The sequence below is a fragment of the Rhincodon typus genome, chromosome 23 (genome assembly GCF_021869965.1).
Source record: "Rhincodon typus isolate 14 chromosome 23, sRhiTyp1.1, whole genome shotgun sequence".
Taxonomy (NCBI): Eukaryota; Metazoa; Chordata; class Chondrichthyes; order Orectolobiformes; family Rhincodontidae; genus Rhincodon; species Rhincodon typus.
The window spans coordinates 4,733,425-4,761,121 of NC_063354.1; the positions used below are offsets into that span (position 1 = coordinate 4,733,425).

Here is a 27,697-nt window from a genome sequence, read left to right on the forward strand (position 1 = left end):
ATGGAGAAGGTTGAGGCAGATCTAAGTAGATCAAAATCTGTCCGAGAGAAGCAATCAAAAGAATTCTCTTGGCAGTTGGAGGAACTCAAACAACGATATGAACAACAGGTACATATAATCACATTCTTTTCTACTTTTATGGAAACAAAGATTCTCTGTCTTCTCAGGAAATGCTTAGAATAATTCTGGTCACTGGGGATTCAGTGAAAAACAATAATGATTTTGATTCTCCCACATTATCATTACTCTGCACTCGTTAGTGCACATCAGGGTCCTTAGAAACTAAACCATTTCACATTAATGTGTACAGTGCGTTGCACTGAGTGACCAATAACACTGCTTTATAGACTTAAGCGACAAAAAGAGCAAAAATCTATTTGCTTTATAAGGAAGATGACTGAACAAGAATGAAAGAAAGAATGACGGTAAGGTGCATACATTATCGTAAACACATGCAAAACATTACTCATGCTGAGACTAATCATTATATTGATTCACATAGAATGAACCCACCTTCCAAACATTATTGACCAAGCTAGCAGAAAAAAGCATCTGCTATGAAAATTGACGTTTTACATCATGATGTCTGAAGACGATGCCCCAGGAATCACTGATTAACCTTTTTTTGGCAGGGTGGAGAGACTGAAGAAGGAAAAAGATGTAGCCTTGCACTGCAGGATATAAAATTGAAATAAAGCACCTGTACTTGTTAATTAGCAGTAACAATTATTACCCTTTCAGTGCACCTGTTTTCTTTTAAACTGGACATCAATTTTGCTTTAAATTACAAGCTCATGCTTCCCTTCACTGATGAGCACAAAACTCTTAACCTCAAAATGTTGCCTGCCATTGCTTTTCTTTTTGTCTTCCACGACATGCCTAATCCCTCTTCAATTTTTTTAAACATCTTTCTCTTTGAAATAATAAATAATTGAAATATGTAGGGCTGCGTCATGAACGTAAGCAGCGTTGATTCAGTTCAGTACAGGGCAGTGGAATCAAAACTGATGAATATTAGAACAGTGCTCCACAATGCGGGTTTGCAATATACTGATACATTAGCAAAGTCGTTGTAAACTGCAAAACCTTGGCTTTATTGTTTGCATGTGGAGGGACGGGAGGGACAGCATTACCACGTTCAAGATTGAATGTGTCTATAGTGAAATCTGTTAAAAAAAAGTTCGAATCGAGACGTCCCTTGGGGTCGAATTTATTAATTGGTTTCAGTTTGAAAGTTGCCTAAGGGTTAAGTACTCTTAGAATGCCCTGCGCATGTAGAAGCATTTGAGAGTGATCTAGCCATCAGCTGTTAGACAAGAGAATGTCTGTGCTTAAAATGAGCTTATATCTTTTGGTCCGAACGACATCTCGATGAAAATCAACCAAAACTGAAGAAAAATGTAAGTGACTGTTCCTAGCAGCTGTGTGGCCTGGCATTTGCTGGAAATCTGGCATCCTGCAGGCCCCTATTCATCACCTGCTTCAAAGCCAGCCTGGCTGCCTATAGTCAGAAGGCCAGGTAGGGTGCCATTGTGCACAGTCTGGGCGGATTAGTATCAAAGCAGTAGAAAGTAGGCCTCGGTTTCATACTACCATTCAAACCTAGTGAGAAGAGCTGAGGATTGGCCAAGGTCACAGTATCCAGCTTGGTAGGGACTGAGAACAGAATATTGGGGAATAGACTGCTTTATGTGTAATCATAGCAAGCTACCAGCACAGCAGGCGTCCTGCTGAACACGTAAGTCTGTTTATTTCAGAATCACGTAGCTGACAGCGAGATAATGCTCCGGCTTTCATGTAAAACCGACTGTAAATTGGTTTATTTTTGTCTGTGTGGAAATTGAACAGTAGAATTGTAACCTGCTGATTTTTCCACAAAAATAAAATCCAAATTCTATTCTGTAAAGATTTAAAAAGAAAAAAACCTTTTGTGCGTGTTTTCATTGAAACCTCATTTTTAATTTGAATAGCTGCAGAAATCGGCATTTAACGGTTCAAATAAGGATTAGGTTTTACAACTTTATAGAAATATAATTTTGGGCCAGTTATTTCTGTAACAGGCAAATATTATAAATGTAGCCTGGTGTTTATAAAAGTTGTTGATCGATTTATTCCTTTTCTGCTCATTGTGGAAAGAACTGGAAAAAATGATCAGTTTCCAAAAATGGTGTGGGAGGGGTGGATACAAGTGAGCAGGTATATAAAGAGCAAATTCAATGGAGTGCTTTAACACCTGCAGAGGGGTGTTGGCACGATGACACAAATTCTATTTTGCATTCTATTGGGATACAAAAAGAAAGGAATACCTTTGACAAATTGATCAATTTACAAAGAATTAGAGGAAAAATGCAGTAGAAGAATTGTTGTCATGGTAATAGTGATGTGGTATTGATGAACAGTACTCTTCCTTATCCAATCAGATAGTAGAATTGAAGCTGGAGCATGAGCAGGAGAAGACGCACCTATTCCAGCAGCACAACACGGAAAAAGACAGCCTGGTCCAAGAGCACGAACGCGAGATTGATAACTTAGAGAAACAGCTGCGTGCCGCCATAGTGGAGCATGAAAACCAGTCTCAGGAATGGAGGAGGCGAGACTCGCAGGTGAAAATGGCTGACATCATTTTTTTTGTTTATTTTGCTAAATAAAAGAAAAATCTTCCTTTCAGTATTTGCAATTCGCTTTTGGGAATGTTGGAGTTGTAAGCTTGATCGCCGATTTAATGGGGGCGTGCAGTCCTTCGCGTATGAGTCTTCTAATGCCGAATAGGGATAAATAAGCTTAATCTGCAGGAACTGCAGGTTGCCAGCTTTAAAATGTCCCCTGATGCGACAGAATTTGGCCTTTCACTTTCACGTGGAGTCACGGTTCCATTATTTTGGATTTCTTCCGTAAACTGGGAATCATACTCGGTCTTTGTCATACGCGTAAGTTGAATGTTCACGTTTTATCATTTATTTTTATTTTGCTCTGTGGGAAGCCACACATCATTTTTATTCCCATCAGCCACATTTCAACCCCCTGCCCTCCCCAAACCTTCTCCCACAAATCCCTCATTTTTGCACTACTGGATATCCTGACAGTGGAGTGTTCTTGAATTTGTGCGGTTTAGGCATATTGCTCTCCCCTAGAGTTTTTTTTTTGTTGCCTTTTTCTCCCCCAATCCTTGAACTTAACAGTCACTGTTGGAAGCCATTTGACAGAATAACCCCCAACTGTGGACACATTTGAATCATCAAACTTACGGATGAAATGTGCATTGTCAGCATGGAAAATGATTTAGATTGGTTCTGAACGTTTTTATAAAAAAAAAACTTTCAGATGCGTTGTGTTTTTGAGCTGTAAACCTAACTCTATCAGCAGGAAGGAAAGAGGCCTGCATGAAACCACTGCAGAAAGATTAAGAGAATGCGGTGATATTTTGCTCGATGTCTGCATCTCTGGCAAGTACAGTAAAACTAGCACAAAAATAGCCTCCAATGATATTAAAATTTTTCCATTGATACCTGAAGGACATTTGCTTGAAGAATACTGATTCAAAGAAGGACAAATGAATACATTGGAAGCAACCTAAAAGTTTTACTGTTTCCTTGCACATTCAATTCCATGCCTCAGCAATAGATTTAAATTATTCAACACCCGAAAATATGGATGGGAGGGTCTTTTTCAACCAGTTTGTCCATAATGAGTTGGTGCTGTCAACATGTTGTCCATTCATTCCACTTGAAGGCATCGGCACTACACAGTGAATTATCTTAATATTTTTTAAAATCATTTTATTATGAAAAAAAATGGATCATAACTTCAGGGATCCACGGTTGTTGAGCATTAATATGAAATCATTTCCAACAAAAGGAGTATTAAACCCAATGTGCCTGCAAGGGTAGGTCCATAGGGCTAAGTGTCTGCTTTGCATGGACAGAGTGATTTGAAGCTTTTGAAAGATGCCAGGTTCTGTACCCAATTTCCCAAAGTAAGATGACTTCTGTTGGCTTCTACAAATACCTGAAGATTTTTTTTAAGCACTTATGGACAGAAGTCTACACTAAGAATCACTCTATTACTTTTAAACTATAGCACTCACAAATAGAATTTTTTCAACAGCTGTTTTTATTTACATAATTGAAGCTTGTCAAATCATTTTACCAGGCCATGTAAGTTTTCTTATTATGTTTAGTTGGAGCCACTGATTTTCACCATTTATTGATAGACCATCTTAAAAAAGCTGAAACTCCAATAAATCCCAACTTCTTAAACAGTGGGCATGCAAACATAGACAGAATGTTGGAGACAGTAATAGATTTACAGAATATTTATACAAGAATAGTATCAACTGCGTATATGAATGAATTATATTATGAGGAGCATGAAACAAACTTGATTTTTGATGGAGAAGCAATTTTATAAGGGATCACAGCACAAGCCAAAGATATTTCATTTCAATCACACTCTCCTGAAGTCACAAATGAGTAACTTGAACAATTTAGTAAATTCTGGCGTGACGATGCACTATTTCATTTTGCCTATGCTCTGATGGCCATTTTTCCCTGAGACTCTATCTCATTCCCATCTCTTTGTAAGAAATGAGTTAGGCGCATATAGAATGAATGCACTGATTCTCGTAGATGTCTTAAAAAGACATTTGCCATTTGGCTTTGAGTATTATTATTTCAAGACCGACCAGCTGTCCATCAAATAATGTGATTTTATATTATCCTATTAAAACAGTGCATTGAGATAAAATGTTTAATTCAAGTAAACATGTCTGTTAAAATATCATGGTTTGCATCTTCTCAAGCTCCTTCTATTTGCCCCAGCTGTCAACTGGTGTAGAAGAATCATTTTCAAGTTCTAGTATCTTCAGTAAGATATGTTTGATCATCCCCAAATTAAATATTGAAATATAACCAGATGAAGGATAAATGTATTTGATTACCATTGAGCTTTGTTGAAGAAAAGCTTGATGGTGTCATGTTAGATTTGTTTAAGAAGGATTTGATAATGTTTTTGCTGATCTGAGAAGTGAAACAAAAAATAATTGGAAGGTTGGATTGGGAGGAACGAAGTATTTTCTTGGACAGGTTAAAAGTGGTTGTTTGAAGATTAACATTATCAGTATTTGATTTTGTCTTCAGTTATGTAAGTTTGGTATATGTGTTAATTATTGCACCTCAAACAATCTAATTTGAACTTGTTGATTGCACTAAGACTATAAAAAAGTATTTATTTGTCCACCAAGGCTTATTCCATGTTAGGGTGCTCGTGCCATGCAAGCTGTCAGAACAGATGTAGGTTAGTATCTTTAATCAAAGGATTTGCATGTTGTCAGGGAATTTTAAATTCGTTTTACTTTGATAGTGGTACCCTTGCTAGTTCATTATTCAGTGTTTTTTAGTATATAAAAGTGAATCTGAGATTTAATGTAGCATATCTTCATTATTGAGCACGCAATCCTGACTTCAGAGTGCAACAAGGAGGGGAGGAATGGACAGTTTGAATACTTCTAAATCCAGACCAAATTTTGTTTGAGAGTTTCATGATTTGGAAGTACTCTTGATAAAATAAATTGCAATTAATGTTCCTTTTTCCAGTAGGCCTTCTGACATGAGAATGAAGAGCATGTACTTCATGCTTGAAATAGATCACAATTTCCAAACTAAAGCATAATACTCAATATCGTCAAGGGTTTGTAGTTAATGAACTGAAACAGGACAAGTAGCTGCAAGGTGAGCAGCATGAACAATACAAGGAGATGCCTGGCATAACTTCAAACCAGGTAATTATCAATGTCAAAAACAGAGACAACCTATTAGCTGATGATATGTGCTACCAAGCAACAGCATGTGGCCATGTCAAATATCCCATGCACCAGCATGTAGCTCTCTTGAAGGAGAATGGAGAATATGAAATACAGCAGGATGTTGATCCTAGACAGGCTGATTTTGTCTGTGAACCATCGAGGAATTATCGCCTTTTTATATCATTGTAGCAGTCATCAATGCATGTAATTCTCCTTTCAACAATGTTCATCCCCTTTGAGTTTGAAGGATTATACCATCAGTTAGGTAACAATTGAGCTGCAGTAGTTTAGCTCATTTCTAGGAGTACCAATTTTATCACTGTTAATTCTGTTTTTTTTGTAAGATATTGTAAGATTTCAATATCTTTGTAATCTTTTAGTTCTTTTATCAGCAAAGTGCTATCAGCAGGAAATGTCCCAATGTAAGGATGAAATATTAGAACAACAGATCGTCTTGTAGTACAAAAGCTAAATATGATGGGTGCTGGAAATCTGAAGTAAAAAACAGAAAATTTTGGTTATACTCAGCAGGGCTGGCACCCTCTGTGGTGAGAGAAACAGGAATTAGCATTTTGAGTCTTTTGATTCAAAACACCATCAAGTTACGTTGCAGCAACTCAAGGAGACCTGTCTGATAATAAAGTAAACTGTAAATCCATCCTCTGATACTATTGTCTTCAGAGCATAGAGCATGAAGCATGAGTTCATCTTGCTGGAATTTCAACTCTCCCCTGTGCCTTATGGTATCCTCCCTACCCAGTTCACAAATGTAGGTCTCAATGTTGCTAGAGTGAAACTTCACAATATATATCTGCAACCTTCAGCTCAAAATACTTTTGGTCTGTGTGTTTCTGGAAGTGCAAGCTAGTAGTGGCTTGGTAAGGGCTGCTGTGCAGTTGGGACTTCAGTCAACAATAGGTCCAACAGCCTGTCCTCTTAACCAATGAGCAAGATATCTATCACCGGCCACCTCCACCACCACACAGAACACGCACACATGCACACATGCATAGGTAAATAAATAATGACACATCAATTAACCCTGATATTATGCTGCCCACACCAAAATGCAGGTGTAACACTCAAGACAATGGGCAGCCCATTTTTCAGTGCCTCCATGAAGAAAGACAGGAAGAAAGGGATTAAAGTGCCCCATGTGCAATGAGGGCATTCCCCATGCCAAGATACCACTCCACTGCTCCCTCCACATTACCTGCTTGACAAAACCTGGCTGCCACCTGGCTCCTCTTCTTACACTCCTAACACCTTTCCCCCTCTGTTCTCTGGACTGTAGGATCCATATCCAATATAAAAGGCCAAGAATTACTTTCCTGTAGCTGCCATGCTCTTCTTCCAGCAATACTAGCAATGCCATCTGTAGAGGCCTGCCACTCAGCAGGAGATCCTTCATTTAGGGAGTGTAGGCTGCCTCCAGTGCCACAGGTCTAGGGTGAGCTCCCAATATACTTGTTGGCTTCCAATAAACTTTTCTTCAGCTGGGAGTTGGGGAGAAAGCCACCCTCCTCACCCATACATTTTTCCCCAATGAAAGCAGTGAAAAAAAGAACACAAAGGTGTATTACAATATAAGGTGTATTTCAGTGAATGACGTGACTTGAATAAGGTAGAGAAAGAGAAGGAACAGATGGATTAAAAAAGAAGAAATATAGAAAAAGAGACAAAGGAAAAATCAAATAAGATTTGTAATGTTTTAAATTTCTGAAAGAATCTACCTCATACAAAAATAAGATCCAGTAGTTTAAATTATTTCTTTTCCATCTGTAGAGATTGATTAGGATTGGATTAATAATTGTTGCACAATGAACAAGGTACTTATGTAAAGTACTTATTCAGTTCCTCTGCAATTTATTTATTCCTCATAGATCCAGAGATTATTACCTTCTTGGTTCTGCTTTTTAATTTAGCTCCAATTGGATCTTTCCTGTCATACTCCAAGTTCCTCAGCAGCACAGATGAAATATCCTGAACCCGGCCATCAGGCAGGCAACACAACCTTTAGAACTCTCCATCCCAGCCACTAAGAATAGTGTCTATTCCTCTGACTATACTATCCCCGATTACAACTATGTTTCTCTTTTCTCCCTGGCCGCTTGACTGGTTGACTATACTACTGTGTCAATTAAGAGGATGCAGATAGTGTGGCTCAGGTATGTTGTCTCCCTGGAAAGCTCCTATGTTTCATTATACTTTGCTCTGAAGCGTGATACAAAAAGTTGAGGAGGGTTCTTGAAATGTGTTTAATGTTCCACTTGTACAATAATGACATATTATTGAAGTTATTTTGCCCACTAACATTTACACATCTCCTCGCATAGCTGAAGTGAGATTTGGTAAAGTCTTCACAGCCACTCTCAATACCATGTTAAACTAAGCGCAAAGCAGTTCAAAACCACATATGGAGATAGCTGTTTGTTCGCTGATGGGTTGATTTTGAAGCTTCAGAATATATTATATCAAAGAATGACAGAAAGCATGTCAAGAAAGTTAGTAGGTGCAATTGCCAGTCTGTACACATGTGCAATTTTACCAGCAACCATATTTGGAGGACCCAATGCATCCGCCTAGCAAGGATGTATTAAACCAGTTGTATAGCTTCTAGATCAATAAAACTTTAATCTGCTGCAAGGGCACCAAACTAAATAAAAAGAACATCATTTACGTAATATCTCTAAATAAAAAACACCTTTCTCCTCAGCCCATTTGCTTCGACCTCTTGAGACTGGATCAGAAATGGTATGCAATATCACTGACATGCTCTCCATTTTTATATCAAACCAATGTCATAGGTCAGGTTAGTCAACATTTTAATTTGCTTTCCAGTTGAAGAACATTAACAGCATAAGGTGGCTGTCAATGTCATCATCCCGCTGAAGTTCTCCAAGTAGAGACTTCATTGATGGTGATATATTTGAATTTGAATGATTAATTGTCACTTGTATTTTACAATAAATGATACAGTAAAATACAGTGAAAAGCTTCAATTTTGCCAAGATCCAGTGCCAGTTTGAATAGTTGAAGAATAGAAAGAATAAAAAGATATAACTGAAAGAGAGTCCATCTTTGTTCTGCTGCCTCCACCATGAGTCCTGAGCCCTGAGCTGGCTCACCAATGAAACCCCCTCCAATGACATCCCCTCCACCACCTTGCTGCTGCCTGCACCGCACACACAAACATTGGAGTCGCCACTCTTTGGGCACCATCTCTTCATCGCCGGGTGTAATAACAGACCCATACTTTTCCTGCAAACAGGGGCCCCTGGCTTCGCTGCCATCGCCGCCTCGCCGATAACCAGGAGTCTCCAGGTCCGGGCTTAGCACAACCAGGAGTTGCAGCTGCCACCTCACTGATAGCCAGGAGTCCCCACTGTGGGCCTAGTGCAATCAGGAATCCCTGGCTCCGCAGCTGTCACTGCCTCAACAACGCCAAGAGTCATTCTAGTATGCATCCTGAGTGGCAGTAAATAACTAATAGATTACAGTGATTGTACATGTGAATTCTTGAAAAATGTAAACAATTTAAGTATGGAGGTTGTGACTTGAATATATCTGCTGATGGAAGTTCTGCAGACATGAAAGTGAAGAAAGAGCTGAAAGAATATGGGAGAGCCTGGCATGGGCTTACAGTAAAGGTAGAATGCTTTGGCAGGCCAACATGCAACAATATACATATTTAGTGTGTCTTCCTTGAAAAATTCAACCCTTGGCTAGTTTCTCTTACTGTACTCCTTACAATACGCTACTTTATTCTATATCTGTTCAGGGTACCATGCATATTGTTCACCCTGGCTGACTGCTTTCGCCAGAAATGTTGTACCGCATTCCTCAGAGATTGGTACCATGACTGTCAAACAAGAAAACAAACCCTTGTTGATACATACAGCAGCACCTCAGCCACGAACAAAGTATTTGAGTCTGCTCTACATCGCTTGACCACAGATTCTGTTTCTTGCTTCCATGGGTTCTTTATTCCCAGACTTTCATTATGGGCCAGATGCTTGCTACGAGTAATTTGATAGCTCAACCGCTGAATATCTCAGTAATTGGCATAAGCTATTCTCAAAAATGTTGTGGAGAATCACACACACGGGACTGCAGAAAAGGCGGTCATACAGTTCAGTGTTAATAAAACTAAGAAAGTGGTTAAATCTATGTACATAAAGAAGTGACTTGCTATTGGAAGGTAATCAGAGTGCAGTAAGAGGGGAGATGTAATAAAGATTAATTTTGCCTAGTGGAATAGTTGTAACATGGTTGTTACTATGACAACTGTGAGTTGTGAATTTTAATTTCTTGGATTATATATTCTCTATAATCGAACCTCATCGTGTTCCATAAAGAATTTTGAGATTTCTCTAGGGCATATTTATAAGTGTGTTATGACAATTGAGTGTTTTTCCGTTGAATATAAATATCTTCTCCAATTGTATCAAATAGAAAACCATGTCTAATGACGCATTAGACTGGAAGGAAAAGCAATTATAAAAATAACAATTTCTAAATTGCCAGTGAAGTTATTCAGTATGATTTGAAGATGCATCAGAAAAGTGAAAATGTGGGCACCATCATATGTAATGAGTGTAAGCCATGCACTATAGTGCTTGTGAGATTGTAAATTGACAAAGCTGGTAAATGGAGTTTCAAAGTATGATGTATTGTTTTTTTCCCAGATATTTTAGTGTTAAGTATCATAATAAGATGATTTGATTTCTAACAATTTATAAACAGCAGTTTGAACAGATGAATATTTATTCTGGTATGGCTAACTGGATCATTAATTACCAAAGAAATCCTAAGTGAGTTGTAGTCACAGAGCTGGAATTAACTATGTCACAGTCCAGGATGTTTTTACTTTTAACGTAGAGTGTCATAATATCATGAAAGAAGGGCATTAGGCCCATCAAGTTCATGTCAACACTCTGCAGCACAATCCAGTCAGTCCCCTTCCCCTACTCTATTCCTGGAGCAATGCAAGTTTATTTCCCTTAAGGTTGAACAATTTTCTTTCATACTATTGATTGTCTCTTCTTTGCTCATCTTCAAAGACCAAGTTCCAGGTCATTACAGGACACTGTAAAAATATATGTTTCCACACACCAGGCTATACACATGTACAATTACACCAGCACCCATATTTGGTCGACCCAATGCATCTGCCTTGCAAGGATGTGTTAAGGTGGCTGTCTAGTCTCCAGATGAGCAAAATTTTTATCTGCTGCGCCTCTGCAGCATGTGCGAAAACACGCACACACACACACACACACACACACACACACACACACAGACGCACACGCACAGACACATGCACATACATTGTCATAATCTTGTACACCTCCATCTGATATACCCGTAACCATATTTGTACCAAGGTGAAGAGTCCCTGTTTCTAGAATCTAATCTCGTAGCTAAAATCCATCAACACTTGGACCATTCTGATAGCTTTCCTTTACACCTTCTCAAAGACCCTTGCATCCTTCTGATAGCATGCTGGCCAGTCTGGATGCAACATTTTCTGGCCTAAATACTGCTTTATAAATGTTTAGCATTAGTTCCCTGCTTTTTTACTTAGTGCCTCTATTTATGAAGTCCAAGAGCCCATATACTTTGCAAACAACTCTCTCAACATATCCTGCCACTATTAAAGATTTATGGACCCCTCTGTCTTTCATTAAGATCTTCTCATTTCTGCCAGGATTAGTGCCAATTGTCCCGTTACCGTACACTCACTTTATTTCTGCTACTGCACCCATCTCCTACCAAGGCTCAAGCTCCAGCATACTCAACTATACAGGCATACTCTTCTGTCACTCACTCTCACCTACTCAATTTCCCACACCAGTAACCCTGCATAGCCTCAGTGCCTCCTACTCACTCACCACCTTTCCACTCAAATGCAGAAACACGAATAGCTGTGCCACTCACTTTCATCTCGCTCAATCTGTTCCTTTGTTTCATTCCAGGATAAAAGGGCCCACGGTAGGACAGAAAGAGCCAAGAGACCATGACTGTGCTGAGTGGCCAACTGACCATACTTACACTCCTCGATTGCTAGCAGACGAAGCCTTTCACTGACAGCAGCCATCCTGGACTTGACTGAGGACTGCTTTCCTTCAGCTTAGACATGACCATTTGATTGAGGCACATGCCGTGTGTTTGCCATGTAGGCTGCTGGCGTAGGTGTGGTACTGAGATAGAATGGTGCTGAAGAGCAAACTGTCTGTCCCCTTGATGACTGCTCATTACCATGACATGCTGCCTGGCTTTCTGATTGCACTTAACAGCAAGGCAAGGAATTACTGTGAATCATTAAGTCTGGCAGAGGGGACAAATTGCAAAAAGTAAAGACAAGGCAGGGATACTGTGAATATCCAGGTAGATAGAAAGTGGATCTGCCCTAAGAGAGTGAGTGAGCGAGCAGCAAGATGCAGCCTTGTCCAGTCTGTGAGCTGGCTGCCTGTCCCTATATTGCAATATTGCAATGATAGGTGCTTGTGCGCTCCAAAGTTTAGAACTAAAGTGCAAAAGCATACTGTAAGTGGATTAGAGGCAATGATGGTGCAGTGAGACTGATACATGTCAATGGATACTGCTGTCACTGCACATGTCATCCCTGAGATATTGGCCCCGAGGATTAAGCAGCGACCTGGAGTCGCCAGATACCTACTCAGACTTTAATGTTGGTTATTCTCGGTGTATAGTTTCTATCCATATTATTTGAGGTGAGATTAGGTCATAAAGATGGAGATACTAAGTGATAGTGACTATTAATAGGCCTCTCACCACTCACAAGAGAGAACCTTGTCTCAGCGTCGAAGACTCGGTTGGAAAATGCGATTTGTCAGTCTCAAAGTCACAAAAGACCTCTCTTGATATCTCACACAACTCTCCCAAATTTTGCACGTGGGCCTGGGAAGATTCTGTCCATGGTGACTTTTATTTCATCATGTTCTCTATCTCCTTTGTCATCCAAACAGTACGAACTTTGGTTCCTCTACCTTCTCCTCTTTTTAAAATTTACCTCACCCTCTATATGAAAACTTCGTCCTTAAAGAGCAGTCATTGTTTCTTTATGGTTTCTGCTTTCAGCCTTTGGTCCCATTTTATTTTGGTTATATCCCCTCTCATCCCATTGAGTTTAGTCCTCTTCCAACTTAGGAGTTTTGCTTTAGATTATTCCTTGCTGTTCTAGATTACTAACCCAAACTTTATGATCTAATGATCAAATATTCCCCTGCACACACTTAGCCCACCTCATTCCCCAGCACCAAATCCAGCAATGCCTCCTTCTTAGTTGTATCTGTTGCTACTTTTGACAGAAGGAGTGCACTGAAAATCAAGTCCCACTGCTCCATAAACTGTTTCAAAAGTCTCAATGACTTGTTTTTTGTCACCAGTACAATTAGTTTGCTTCATTTTATTGCTGCTATCTAAATCAAAAGAGACTTGCACCAGGTTTTCTTCAGTAAATTCAAAAACAGCTTGTTTATTAGAAACAAACTTATGCTTTCAACATGTGGATAACTGGTTATCAACTAAGGTATTGTGCGAAATTTAACTATATTCCCCTTTAATCCTAATACACCACAAGCATTCATCTGCAGAGTGATTACAACTGGAAAAGTAGGGCAAACCCTTTTGATCAAGAGACCAAACTAAAAGGATAAAATGAGTTTACTTTCTCACAGTTTCTTTGATTTTCAGCTGAGATCACATTGCTGTTGGCTACAGAGCAATGGGAGACCCTCAGTTCAGTAACCAGCCATTTAGATATAGGTGTCATGATTGAGTTAATAGCTCGGCTTTCAGCATTTATAAGGAGATGATAGATATCAATTACTGTAGCTTTCTCTAATTCTCAGGAAATACTTAACTGAGATATTTATTCAACTGGTTTTCGTTAAAGGACTTATACATTTAATGGTACGGCCCTTGGGAGTATTGCCGAACAAAGAGACCTGGGGTGCAGGTGCATAGTTCCTTGAAAGTGGAGTCACAGGTAGACAGAGTGGTGAAGAAGGTGTTTGACAGGTTTGCTTTCATTGTTCAGAGCATTGAGTATAGGAGTTGGGATGTCATGTTGTGGCTGTACAGGACATCGATGAGGTTACTTTTAGAATGCTGTGTTCAATTCTGGTCACCCTGCTATAGGAAAGATATTGTTAAACTTGAAAGGGTTTAGAAAAGATTTACAAGGATGTTGCTGGGTTTGGAGGGTTTGAGCTATTTGGAGAGGCTGAATAGGCTGGAGCAGTTTCCCTAGAGCATTGGAGACTGAGGGGTGATCTTGTTTACAAAATCATGAGGGACATGGATAGGGTGAATTGTCAAGGTCTATTTCCTTGGGTAGGGGAGATCAAGCTAGGGGGCATAGGTTTAAGGTGAAGGGGAAAACTTTAAAAGTAGCCTAAGGAGCAATTTTTTTTCACGCAGAAGGTGGTGCATGGAGGGAATGAGCTGCCAGAGGAGGTGGTGGAGACAGGTACAATTACAACATATAAAAGGCATATGGATGGGTACATAAATAGGAAGGATTTAGAGGAATATATATGAATATGCTAGCAAATGGCACTAGATCAGTTTAGGATATGTGGTCAACGTGGGCGAGTTGGACCAAAGGGCCTGATTACATGCTATATAATTCTATGACTATAAGGTTTATATTGTTGCAGAAAGAGAGAGAGATAGCATTGCTTGCTTGCATGCCCATCACAACTGAACAATTCTCAAGACTGTGGCAAAGCAGAAACCAAAAGTCCAGAGGATGTTGCAAATGTGACAATGCTGTCACTTTAAAAGATTATTTTGTCCTGGTTTTATTTTTGAAGAGAAGTTGAAAGGCAGAGCAGCTGAATTTAAGATGACTTAAGTTAACAACCTGTGAGGCCTTGAGTTTTTTTTAAAGTTGGAACAATGGAAACAATGGATGTGGCCAGCTCTCACAGACCAGTCTTTCTAGTATTTTTTAGCTTTAAGCAGTAGAAGCCTTTGGGATCTCAAAAGAGTTGAAAGTTTCAGTGAATGATTCCTAGCTGCTATTCTCTCTGAACCTTCTCGGTTTTCCTCCTGGATTAGAGAACAGCATGTAAGAATCAGTGTCTGAATTTACCTTTTTGCCAAGGTGTGTGTATACAGGATGTTACTATATTGGAGCAATTAATTAGTAAAATGTGCTGTATCTATAATTCTGTTAAGTATTCCAAGAATTAAGTTATTATAAACCCCTCTTTCTTTTGTTTGTATTTTAACTATAGTGATTAAATCAATTGTGTTTTGCTTCACGCTCAGTAGTTTGACCAGTTGATCACATCTGGAACGTAACACTTTTAAAATAAGAAAAAGTTAGGGTCTCGGCTACCTCCTTAAAATATTTTGAGGGTGTCTGGTCTGGGCCATAACAGTAGGCATCTTTGAGTACTTGGTCCCTTTCAAAGTCTGGTATGTTTGTCTAGCAAATTAAGCTCATAAAATAATCTCTTCATTCTTTTAAAACCTTTTCTCCCAAAGTCTTTTGGCTTTTGTAAACAGCAATCTCCAGTTCTTTTAACATTCACCTTCTAAAATGTCAGAAGGTAAAGCCTTTGTAGTCTAGGAATTGTCCAAATGTACCGGTTTTTCAATTCTGGAAATCCCTGAATATATATGTGCTTCCAATAGATCAAGAACGTAATAGTCAAGGAAGTTCACTTGAACACCTTTTAAAAATTCCTCCCATCCTTACCTTTATTCCAGTCGAACATTTTAGATATTTAGAATCCTGTAATATCACTACTCCATTGTTCTTGCACATCTCTATAATTAGCCTCAGAGATAGTAAGAACTGCCGATGCTGGAGTCAGAGATAACACAGTGTGGAGCTGGAGGAATTCAACAGGCCAGGCAGCATGAGGGGCAGGAAAGTTGATTTCTGAAGAAGGATCCCGAACTGAAATGTCAACTTTCCTGCTCCTCTGATGCTGCCTGGCCTGCTGTGTTCCTCTAGCTCCACACTGTGTTATCTCTGTAATTAGCCTGTATGCTTCTCAACCCTGATCACAAGGATTCCACACTTGTTCCCTTAGGACATCCTATTTTCCCAACACAACAATGTCTTCCTGAACCAATATTGCCACATCACCTTTTTCTTTTCTTTGCTATCTTTTCTGAAAACTTTGTATCCTCGAATATTAAGTTCCCGCTCCTCACCATTTTTAATCCATGTTTCTGGATTATTGCCTCTACATCATACTCTCACACAGTTATTTGTGCTTGCAGGTCACCACACTTATTCACTGCACTTTATATGTTTCTATGCATATCATCCAAGTCTGTGTACATCTTCATAGTCTGCTCTCATATTTAAGACCATAGACGTAGGAGCATAAGTAGGCCCGTCAGCCCTTTGAGTCTGCTCTGCCATTCAGTAAGATTATCAGCTCTACTCTTCTGCATTTTCCTTATGACACTTGGTTCTCTTACTGATTAAAAATAGTCTATCTCAACTTTGAGTGTACTTAATGACCCAGTCTTGACAGTCCTCTGCAATAAAAAATTCCACAGACTCACTATCGTCTGAGAAAAGAAATTCCACTTTGTTTCTGTCTTAAATGTGTGACTCCTTATTCTGAGATTATGTCCTTTGGTCCTAGACTTTCCCACAAGGGGCTTTTTCCTCTGGAGCATTGGATGCTGAGGGGTAACCTTATAGAGGTTTATGAAATCATGAGGGGCATGGATAGGATGAATAGAGAAGGTCTTGACCCCAGGGTAGGGGAGTCCAAAACTAGAGGGCATAGGTTTAAGGTGAGAGGGGAAAGATTTAAAAAGGGACCTAAGGGGGGCAACTTGTTCATGCAGAAGGTGGTGCATGTATGGAATGACCTGCCAGAGGAAGTAGTGGTAGCTGGTACAATTACAACATTTATAAGGCATTTGGATGGCTGTATAAATAGGAGGAGTTTGGAGGGATATGGGCCAAATAGAACTAGATAAATTTAGGATATCTGGTCGGCATGGCTGAGTTGGACTGAAGAGTCTGATTCTGTGCTGTACATCTCTATGACTCTATAACCTTTCCACATCTACCCTGTCAAGCCCCGTAAGAATCTTATATGTTCCAATAAGGTTGCCTCTCATGCTTCTAAATTCCAATGAGTACAGGCCCATTCTACTCAATGCCCTTTAGAGAAGGAAACTGCCATCCTTACCTGGTCTGGCCTACCTGTGACTACTGACCCACAGTAATGTGGTTGACTCTTAACTGCCCCTTGGGCAATTAGGGATGGGCAATAAATGCTGCCTAGCCAGCGACGCTGTCATCCCGTTAATGAATAAACAAACACTCTCCTCATTAGACTGCCCTTCCATACCCGGTATCAGCCTAGCCTAGTAAACTTGCAATGAACTGCTTCCAATGCCGGTAAATCTTTCCTTAGATAAGGGACCAAAATTGTTCACAGTATTCCAGCTGTGGTCTAACTACTGATTACAGCCTTGTTTAGTTTCAGCAAAATCTCCCTATTTTTAAACTCCATTCTCTTTTGAAATAAAGGCCAACATTCAATGTGCCTTCCTTTTTATCTGCTGAACTTGGATGCTAGCTTTCAGTGATCCATGCACAAGAACTCCCAAATCCCTTGGTTCTGTAACTTTCTCCATTTAAAAAATATTCAGCTTTCTCAGTTCTTCCTGCCAAACTGCATAACCTCTCATTTGCCCACTTTAAATTCCATCTGCCAATATTTTTCCCACCCACTAAACCTGACTGTATTCCTCTGCAAACTTTGTATGTCATGTTTACCACTTGCCTTCTCACCTATTTTTGTGCTATCCGCAAACATAGTACATTCAGTTTCCTCATCCAAGTCATCAATGTTGTAAATAATTGTGGCCCCAACACTGAAGCTTGTAGCACTCCACTCCTACAGGTTGCTACTCTGAAAAATTCCCCACTTATACCAACTTTCTTTTCTGTTAATTAGCCAATCCTTTATCTGTGCAAATATACTGTTTCCGACACCAAGTTCTTGTTAAGTAACCTAATGTGTGGCACTTTATCAACCAACTTCTGAAAATCCAAATATGTTAAATCTGCTACTTCCCCTTTATCTATCCTACTTGTTACTTCCTCAAAGAATTCTAGTAAACTTGTCAGACATAATTTCACCTTCATGAAGACATTGTGACTGCTCTTGATTGTATTATATATTTCTAAGTATTTACTATAATACTACTTCCTTCTTTAGTACTATTCAACATGCTCACTCCTTTTCCACCTTATTCCTCTTACAATTTTTGTACGCCCAAGCCTGTTTAATTTAAACACTTCTCAACCATACTGGTGAAACGTCACAAGGGGACATTAGATATAATGCTGTTCAAGTATAACCCATACCTTTTGCATAGGTACCTCCTGGCCCAGAATGCATGATAACACAGTGTGGAGCTGGAGGAACACAGCAGGCCAGGCAGCATCAGAGGATCAGGAAAGTTGACGTTTCGGGTCGGGACTCTTCTTCAGACATTTGTCTGAAGAAGAGTCCTGACCCGAAACGCCAACTTTCCTGCTCCTCTGATGCTGTCTGGCCTGCTGTGATCCTCCAGCTCCACACTGTGTTATCTCTGACTCCAGCATCTGCAGTTATTACTATCCCAGAATGCATTGATGCTCTTTATCTTCTTATTTCTACATCATTATATTTTCAAGGGAAAATATGTGGCTTTGTGATTTGACTTTTATACTGTGCAATACAGTAGTATTATATTTTTTATTATACATTTCTTATCACTATAATTAAGAGAATTTTTCTGTAGCATCATTTTTTGTAAGGACTAAATTAGCGCTTATTTTGTTTTTTTTCCCCTGTGGAATTTGCAATATTATTGCAGCAAGTTGATCCTAATCTGAGCTGATTGAGCTATAAGGTTCCACCATATAATTTCTAAAGCATTATCAGGACCGACCTTTCCCAAGGCCATGCAGCCTGCATATACCCGCTGATGCAGATATAATTAGTATAATAAACCATCTGTGGGAGTTGAAAGCTCTTTCGCACTTTTGATTTTATGATACCTCAATTCTTTTAAATTCTGCTTTTTTTTTTGGTGATCTTTAAACATTTTTAACCAACGAAAACTATTCCTAAAATCCTTTGCAGTACTTTTTATTTGTGAAGTGCTAGAAATGATCTAATGTACACTGATCTTCTCAAGACTCGAAAACATACATTAAACAATCTGCATTTTCAATGTGTTCCTTCCCTCAGTCAGAGTTAGTTAAACAGAATTATGTAAAATAATGGTAAAGCCTTCCTTTGTTGCCTATTTGCAAAATGTTATCTCCTGCAGTGTTGCTGTGGTATGCAATAAACAGGAAAATACATACCCTGATAAGTTGCAGACGCAAGGTTGCCTCTGAGTTGGTTTAATTAATTATAAACTGAGTTCTTTTCTAGGCACAGCCTTTAATGGAATCTTCTTGCTCCGTTTCTGATTAGCATCTTCAAAGTCACTGACAGTTGTCAGCCTTTGAAGCGCTATCAGAAATATTATCCTGTTTTTACTCCTTCATAACCATTGTTTTTAATTATGGCCATTACATGAAGGAAATACTTTTGGTTTAAATGATGCTGTCTTTTCATTGAGTCACACAAATGCAGTTGAATAAATTGGTGTAGAATCAAAGCAGTAAGTTTAAAGGGAAAGGTTTGACTGACGTGGACCTTGGACCAGATGGGGCTTTATGATGAAAAGAGTTTAATCCCAGACCAGGAATAGTTTCCATCAGTAGAACAGTACAAAGCAATTCACATATTGCTTGCAAGAAATGATCTTATGCACACTGATCTTCTCAAGACTTGCAAATGTGGCATTAGCTAATATTCAGAGAGGTTCTTTCCTTTCATCCACCTTGAGACTTAAGATTTCAGTACAGTATTCGAATAGAAAATGAGAACTGCAACACAGATATGAGATTCAGCTCCTAATTTGTATTCACTATACATGTCACTGCAGGATGTGCAAGCATAGGACAACTGGTTCACTTAGATACTAACCCAGAAACAGTTCAAACTGCCTTCTTTAAATTTTATCAAATAAATTAATGATAGTTGAACATTTCTAAAATTTTCATAATTAGGCTTTACCCTACAGAATTATCCTCTGTAATTAAAATTCTCATAAAACCACTGTAAAATATTTAATAAAGAGAAAAACAGTCTGTAAAGTCAATGTGCCTTTCATGTATTGCTTCAAAAATGTGGCAAGGGTATTGCTGTTCAATTTATTCTTTTATCCTTAAGAGAAACCAATCTGGAGTCTTTACATAAGTGAATCTGGACCTGCATGTTACCTCAGTGCTACATGGAACACTGTCATGTTGGCCTGGATTGGCTGTGAGAAAAATTAAGATTGCCTCTCATGATAATTAATAACCCATCAATAAATATGATTAAATATTAAAGGTTCCGCTTCATATCAGCTGCTCCCCCACACACATGCACTCAAGCACACTGGGTTTTGATCTTCTCATGTATAGCTAATTGGATTTTTTTTAAATTTGCAAAACTAGCAAGACATAGTGTTTAATAAATAGACTTGTGAGCTGCTTACACTTGCTTTCATTCCTTTCACCTTTTTAGAATGTGGACTTTTGCATGCTTCAAAATGTGTAAACTGTTTGCATGAACCATTTCACCTCCCAGAAATGTAAATAGGGCATATTTTAATTTTTAACATTCTTGTTTTTCTCTGTATTTGTTTTTTCTCTCGTTTTCATAGGAATAGTAGCTGCTCTGTATTGTAGTTTCACAAATCAAATAAATTCTGTACATACTGATGTTCTGGTTCTAAGCACCAACTACAAAACCTCGTGATGAATTATTCACCATCACAGATGCTCATCTTCCAAAGAAATACCCAGTCTTTGTGGCCTTCAACACGATCATTTCAGACAGTTACCTGCAATGGCTTTGGGACAGCTTCATTGACAGCAATATCCTGTACTCCTACTTAGAGGAACTATAGACCACAGCTAATGCTTTCTTTACTCCCACCTCTTGGTCTGGAGAAGAATGCTTTCATACTAAATGATCAAAGAACAAGGAGCCCAGAGAAAATCCTGAAATTTGGAGAAGGGTTTATGATCCCATGAAAAGCCAAAGAAATTTTGTGGGAATTTCTGAAGGTGAATCAAGACAATTCATTCGCAGATATGCATGACTTATAGTTGAAGATCATTTCCAAGAATCTTTTAGTTCTAAAGGTTAATTTTATCCTCAAGGTTGCCTCTATTAAGATGATGTCACCATCAACACTGAAATTTGATTTCATAGTCATAACCTCTCAATAAGTCTTCTAACACCTAGAAATGCAATGGTAGCAGTTACATGAAAGTATCTCCCAAGTTTACCTTGAAGTTCCACACCAACCTGATTTCGACATGCATCACCAGACCTTCAGTGTTGCTGGGATAGAGACCTGGCGCTCCCAACCTAAAGCCACAAGAAGATATAAGAACTAGAAGCCAATGTAAGGTTCAGCGAGCCTGCTTTGCCATTTAATAACCGATCGTTATCCAGAACTCTACTTTCCGCTCATTCTCATATCCTTTCATTTCCAGAGAGACTAAAAATCCCTCTATCATTTACTTAAATATATTTAACAATAGAGCATGCACAATAGTCTGGGTCGAGCATTCCAAATATTCACAACATGTTGAGTGAAGAAATGTCATCTCAGTCCTAAATGATAGCTCCTTATCACTTTCTTGAGACACCACAACTAAGGGAAACTTACTCTCAGTTTCTCTCAGTCCCTTCAGAATCTTCTTTGTCTCGTTGAGATACTCACTCATTCTTCTGAACTCTGGAGAATATAGACCTTATTTACTCGATGTTCCATCATAGAACTCCTGATTATCCCAGGGACCAATGTGGTCAACCTTCAGTTGCACCTGCTCCAAGCAAGCATAAGCTTCCTTAAATATGGAAAATAAAACTGTACATAATATTTCCGATGCGGTCTCACCAAAGCCTTAAAGTCTTGAACAAGAACTCTATGTTCTTGCACTCGAGTTCCTTGTAATAAAGGGCAACATGCAATTTGCAGTCCTACTTTATTTCTGTATCTGCGCTTGCTTTGCGTGTGTGTATATGGTCAAGTCCATCCAAACATTAACACTTAAAAGTCTTGCTAGTAAATATTCTGAAGCAACATTAGCACATGGATTACTGTAGTTCAAGACCATGATCCAACACCACTTCTAAGGCAACTAGAAATGGGCAATGAGTATCAACATAGCCAATGGAATGCAGATCCCAGACATTTTTTTTAATGGTTTCTTTAGGTATCATTAACTTCTTAACCATCATGAGCAATTGATTATGTTGATCTCCTACCGTCAGTTGAAACTTGTTAAACTCAATAAAAAAATCTTAATTCTCAGTTTTCACTGATTTTTCAATATGGCATGGTTGTTCCTTCATTAGACTGCGTTTACAAAATCAGAACTTTTGTTTTTCCTGTATACCATGAATTAAGTATGAGTTTTTGTCACATCACTTGAAAGTCAGTGGTGATCAAATGGCATCTAGGTACAGTACCTCCAGGTATGAACTAGTTAATATGTAGTTATTACCATTGGTCAAATAGAGCTCCTTCCTTATGGCACTGCTGCCTGAACTGTAGCTCTTGGTCACTTTACCTAAGTAACCAGTTCTCATGGGTAAGCTTAAACAGCAAGTATCAGCAGGCTATTCGTCTATAGAGGCATCTCAGCCAAGTTCAAACCAGCCTTTGCTGAATCTTCACAGATGTGCATAGAAGCATAGAAAATGAGAGCAGGAGTAGGCCATTTAGCTTTTTGAGCCTGCTTTGCCATTCATTCTGATCATCCAACTCAGTCGCTTGTTCATGTTTTTCCATCAAATGCTTTGATCCCCAAGTGCTACACCCAACTCCTTCTTGAAATCATACACTGTTTTGGCCTAGACTCCCTTCTGTGATAGCAAATTCCACAGACTTACTAAACTCTGGGTGAAGAAATTTCTCCTCATTTCAGTCGTAAATGGGTTTATCCTATATCCTTACAATGTGATCCCTGATTATGGACACCTCTGCCATTGGGAACAATTCTTCTGCATCTACCCTGTCTATGCCTGTTGAATTTTAGAAGTTTCTATGACATGCCCCCTCATTCTTCTGAACTCCAGCGAATATAATCCTAATCGATTCAACCTCTCCCCATACAGCAGTCCTGCCATCTCAGGAATCATTCTGCTAAACCTTCTATGTATTCCCTCCTTGGCAAGAATATCAGATAATGAAACCAAACCTTCACACAATATTCCAGATGTGGTCTCGCCAAGGCCATGCATAATTGCAGCAAAACATCTCTGCTCCTGTACTCAAATTCTGTTGCTATGAAGGCCAACATACCAGCTGCCTTCTTTACTGCTTGCTGCTCCTACATGCTTACTTTCAGCGACTGGTGTATGTGGATACTTAGGTCTTTTTGCGCACTCTCCTCTCTCAATTTATAACTATTCATGTAATAATCTGGGTTCCTGTTTTTGCTACCAAAATGAATAATCTCACATTTATCCACATGATACTGTGTCTACCATGCATTTGCCCACTTACTCAGCCTGTCCAAATCTCACTGAAGCATATCTGCTTCTCTGCATGCACACCTTCCCACCCAGCTTTGTGTCAGCTCCAAATTCGGAGATATTACATTAGTTCCCTCGCCCAAATTATTAGTATATACTGTGATAGGTGGGATTCTGGCATTGATCCCCAGGGAACCCCATTAGTCCCTGCCTGCCATTCAGAAAAAGACCCATTTATTCCTACTTTTGTTCCCTGTTGCCAACCAGTTTTCTATCCATCTCAGTACTGAACCTCTAACCCCATGTGCTTTGATTTTAACACTAAACTCTTATGAGACTTTATCAAAAGCTTTCTGGAAGTCCAAATAAATCATATCCATTGGCTCCCCCTCATCAACACTTCTAGTTGGATCCTTGAAGAATTCTGTTAGATTTATCAAGCATGATTTCTCTTCTGTAAATTCATGCTGATTCTGTCCAACCCCGCTATTGTTTTTTATGTGCTCAGCTATTAATTCTTTTATAGTGGACTGTAATGTTTTCCCCACTACAAACATCAGGCTGACTAATCTATAGTTCCTGGTTTTCTCTCAGCCTCCCTTCTGAAATAGTTACATTACCTCTCAATCTGTAGGAACTGTTCCAGAGTTTATAGATTCTTAGAAGATGACCACCAATGAATCAACTATTTCTAGGGCCACTTCCTTCAGTAATCTGGGATGTGGATTATCAGGCTGTGGCGATTTATTGGCCTTCACTTCCATCAATCATCCCAACACCATTTCCCTACTGATACTGGTTTCCTTCAGTTACTCCCTCTTATTAAACCCTGTGTTCTCCAACATTTCTAGTATGTTCCTTATATCCTCCTTTGTGAACACAGAACCAATGTAGAACTGCAGGTGCTGGAAATCTCAAACTAAAATGGAAATTGCTGGAGAACCTCAGCAGCCTCTGTGAAGAGAGAGCATGTTTCAAAGAAAGGTGACTGGACTCGAAACGTTAACTGTGTTTCTCTCTGCATAGATGCTGCTGAGTTTCTCCAGCAATTCCTGTTTTTGTTCTTACAGAAACACTTACAGTCAGTTTTTATGTTCCACACAGGCTTACTGTAATTCTCTATTTTCCCTTTCTTAATCAATTCCTTTGTCCTCTTTCGCTGAATTCTAAACTGATCCCAGTACTCAGGCCTGTTAATTTTTCTGGCCAATTTGTGTGCCTATTCCTTGGGTCTAATACTGTCTCTAATTTGGTTTGTAAGCCATGGTTTGGCCACCTTTCTCATTTTACTTTTGTGCCAGACAGGAATGAACAATTATTGCAGTTCACCACCCCCCCAACAAAAACAAAGACAGAATCCCCACTCCCCCCAACAAAAATAAAGACAAAAACCCCCCCCCCCAACAAAAACAAAGACAGAATTCCCCCTCCCCCCAACAAAAACAAAGACAGAATCCCCCATTCCCCAAACAAAAACAAAGACAGAATGCCCCATCCCCCCAACAAAAACAAAGACAGAATCTCCCCAACAAAAACAAAGATAGAATCCTCTCCCTCCCCTCAAAAAAACAAAGACAGAATCCCCTCCTTCCCCCAACAAAGACAAAGACAGAATCCCCCTCGTCCTCACATATCACCCCACCAACCTCCATATCCAATGTATCATTCACCGCCACCTACAATCTGACCCCACAACGAAGGATATATTTCCCTCCCCACACCTATCTGCCTTTCATAGGGTCCGCTCTCTCCATGACTCCCTCGTTGCTCCACACTCCCCACTAGCCCCACCACGCTACACCTGCCCCTACACCTCCCCCCTCACCTCCATTCAAGGCACCAAACAAACTTTCCACATTAGACAGAGATTCACCTATACATCCGTCAGTGTGGTCTATTGCAGACGCTGCTTCCAATGTGGCCTCCTCTACATCGGTGAGACCAAGCGGAGGCTTGGAGACCACTTTGTAGAGCACCTGCCCTCTGTTCGCAACAAACAACAACACCTTCCTGTCGCAAACCATTTCAACTCCCGCTCCCACTCCCTGGGTGACAAGTCTATCCTGGGCCTCCTGCAGTGTCACAATGATGTCACCTCCAAACTGGAAGAGCAGCACCTCAAATTCCGCGTTGGGAGCCTACAGCCCAATGGCCTCAATGTGGATTTTACCAGTTTCAAAATCTCCCCACCCCCGGCCTCATCCCATGACAAACCCTCCCTCTTATCCCCACCTCCTTGACCTGACACAACCTGTCCATCTTCTCTCCCACCTATCTGCCCCTCCTATCTCACTGACCAGTCCCCACCACTGCCTACCTGTACTCACCTATCACCATCCCACCCACCTTCCCCAGCCCCACTCCTCCTCTCTCTATTTATTTCTGAGCTCCCTTCTTTCCCCCCACCAACCCCCATTTCTGAAGAAGAATCCCAATCTGAAATGTCAACTTTCCTGCTCCTCTGATGCTGCCTGACCTGTTGTGTTCCTCCAGCTCCACACTGTTATCTCTGACTCCGGCATCTGCAGTTCTTACTAGCTCTACAATTGGATATGGATAGGTTAGTGAGAAGGCCAAAATTTGGCAGATGAAGTTTAACGTAGGTAAATGTGAAGTTATTTATTTTGGTCAGAAGACTAGAAAGGCACCTCATCATTTAAGTGGAGAGAAAGCTCAGAGTGCTTCAGTGCAGAAGAATCTGTCCTCATGCATGAATGGCAGTAAACTAGTATGCAGGTACAGTAGTTAATAAAGAAGAAAAATGGAATTTTAGCATTAATTGCTAAAGGAATAGAGTATAAAAGGAGGCAAGTGTTGCTGAAGCTGAACAAGGCATTAATGAGTCTGCACCTGGAGTATTTCGTACAATTTTGTTCCCCTTACCTGAGGAGGACTGTATTTGCAATCTAGGCAGTTCATAAGAGGCTCACTAGATTGATTCCAGAGTGAAGGGTTTGTGTTCTGAAGAGAAACTACGCAGGATAATATTTGTAGGATTATACTTGCTACAGTTTAGAAGAATAAGAGGTCTAATTGGAAGTATATAAGATGCTAAAGGGGATTGACAAAGTAGATACAGAGAGGATGTTTCCTCACTGGGGCAATCTAGAATGAGAGGTCATAGTTTTGGGATAAGGGATAGCAGATTTAAAACAGAGATGAGGAGAAATTACTTCCCTGAAAGTGTTGTGAATCCTTGGAAGTCAGTACCTGAGAGTGCGGTGGATGCTAGACATTGAAGAAATTTAACAAGGAGACATACAGATTTTTAATTAGTAACAGATTAACGGGTTATGGGGAATGGGAAGGAAATTAGATTGAGGCAGAGATGAGATCAGCCAACTTCATATTAAATGGTGGAGCAGGTTCAAGGGACTGAATTGCTGTTTTCTGCGCCTAGTTCTTATGCTCTTATGTTCAAAAGAAGGATGGTTTTTTTCAGGTATGGAGAGCACTAGTGTGAGCACATTCTGGGAGTATTGTGTATGGTATTAGCCTCCTTGTTTCAGGAAGGATGTAAATGCCTTGGAAGAAGGTTGGAGACTGTCTAGTGGACTAATACTTGGAATTGAAAGGTTCTCATATGAGAGAGGTTGGACAAGCATTTTTTTTATTTACTTGTAGGCATTGCTGGCTGGCCAGCATTTATTGCCTAATCCTAGTTATCCTTGAGGAGGTAGTGGTGAGCTGCCTTCTTGAAACGCTACAGTCCCCTGTGCTGTAAGCAGACTCACAATACTGTTAGGGAGGGAATTCCAGGATTTACTTTTTCACTATTTGAGCACTGTATGTATAGAAGCAGTTTGCAAACAAACTGATATTAACAATTTTAATCTTGACATTTTTAATGAGATTTTGTTGTCAAATGCACATTTGTGATCAAATGCAATAATTAAAAGAAACTGTTAATGTTTTTGCAGACAATTGCAGAGTTGGAGAGCCAGGTTCACCAGCTACGTGAAGAACTTATCCAGGTCAACTCTCAAAGAAAGCAACAGCTAGTTGAGTTGGGACTGCTACGTGAGGAGGAAAAGCAGAGAGCTTTGTGTGATCACGAAGCTACCGTCAACAAGCTGAAAGCTGAAATGGAAAGGATAAAACTGGAGTTTCAGAAGACAAACGCTGCTGAAATGGAACATGCTGTGGAAAGGGTAGGCTGTTTGTCCTTTGTTTATGTTTTCTAAACACAGTGAATGTAATAAATTGGCCAATTTATGAATAAATAAAGCAAATGGTGCAGAAAATTAATTTTGAAATAATAAACCCTTCCAACAGTAACATGCATTTATATGTT

The 27,697-nt window shown here is 39.6% G+C and overlaps 1 protein-coding gene across 1 annotated transcript; it reads left to right on the forward strand.

Moving 5' to 3' along the window:
• LOC109927249 (centrosomal protein of 112 kDa-like) lies at positions 1–27,697 on the forward strand. The gene is made up of 3 exons (XM_020527217.2): positions 1–108; positions 2,421–2,603; positions 27,324–27,697. Exons 1-3 carry the CDS (start codon positions 1–3, stop codon positions 27,585–27,587), a joined length of 555 nt encoding a protein of 184 aa, XP_020382806.2. The 3' UTR covers positions 27,588–27,697.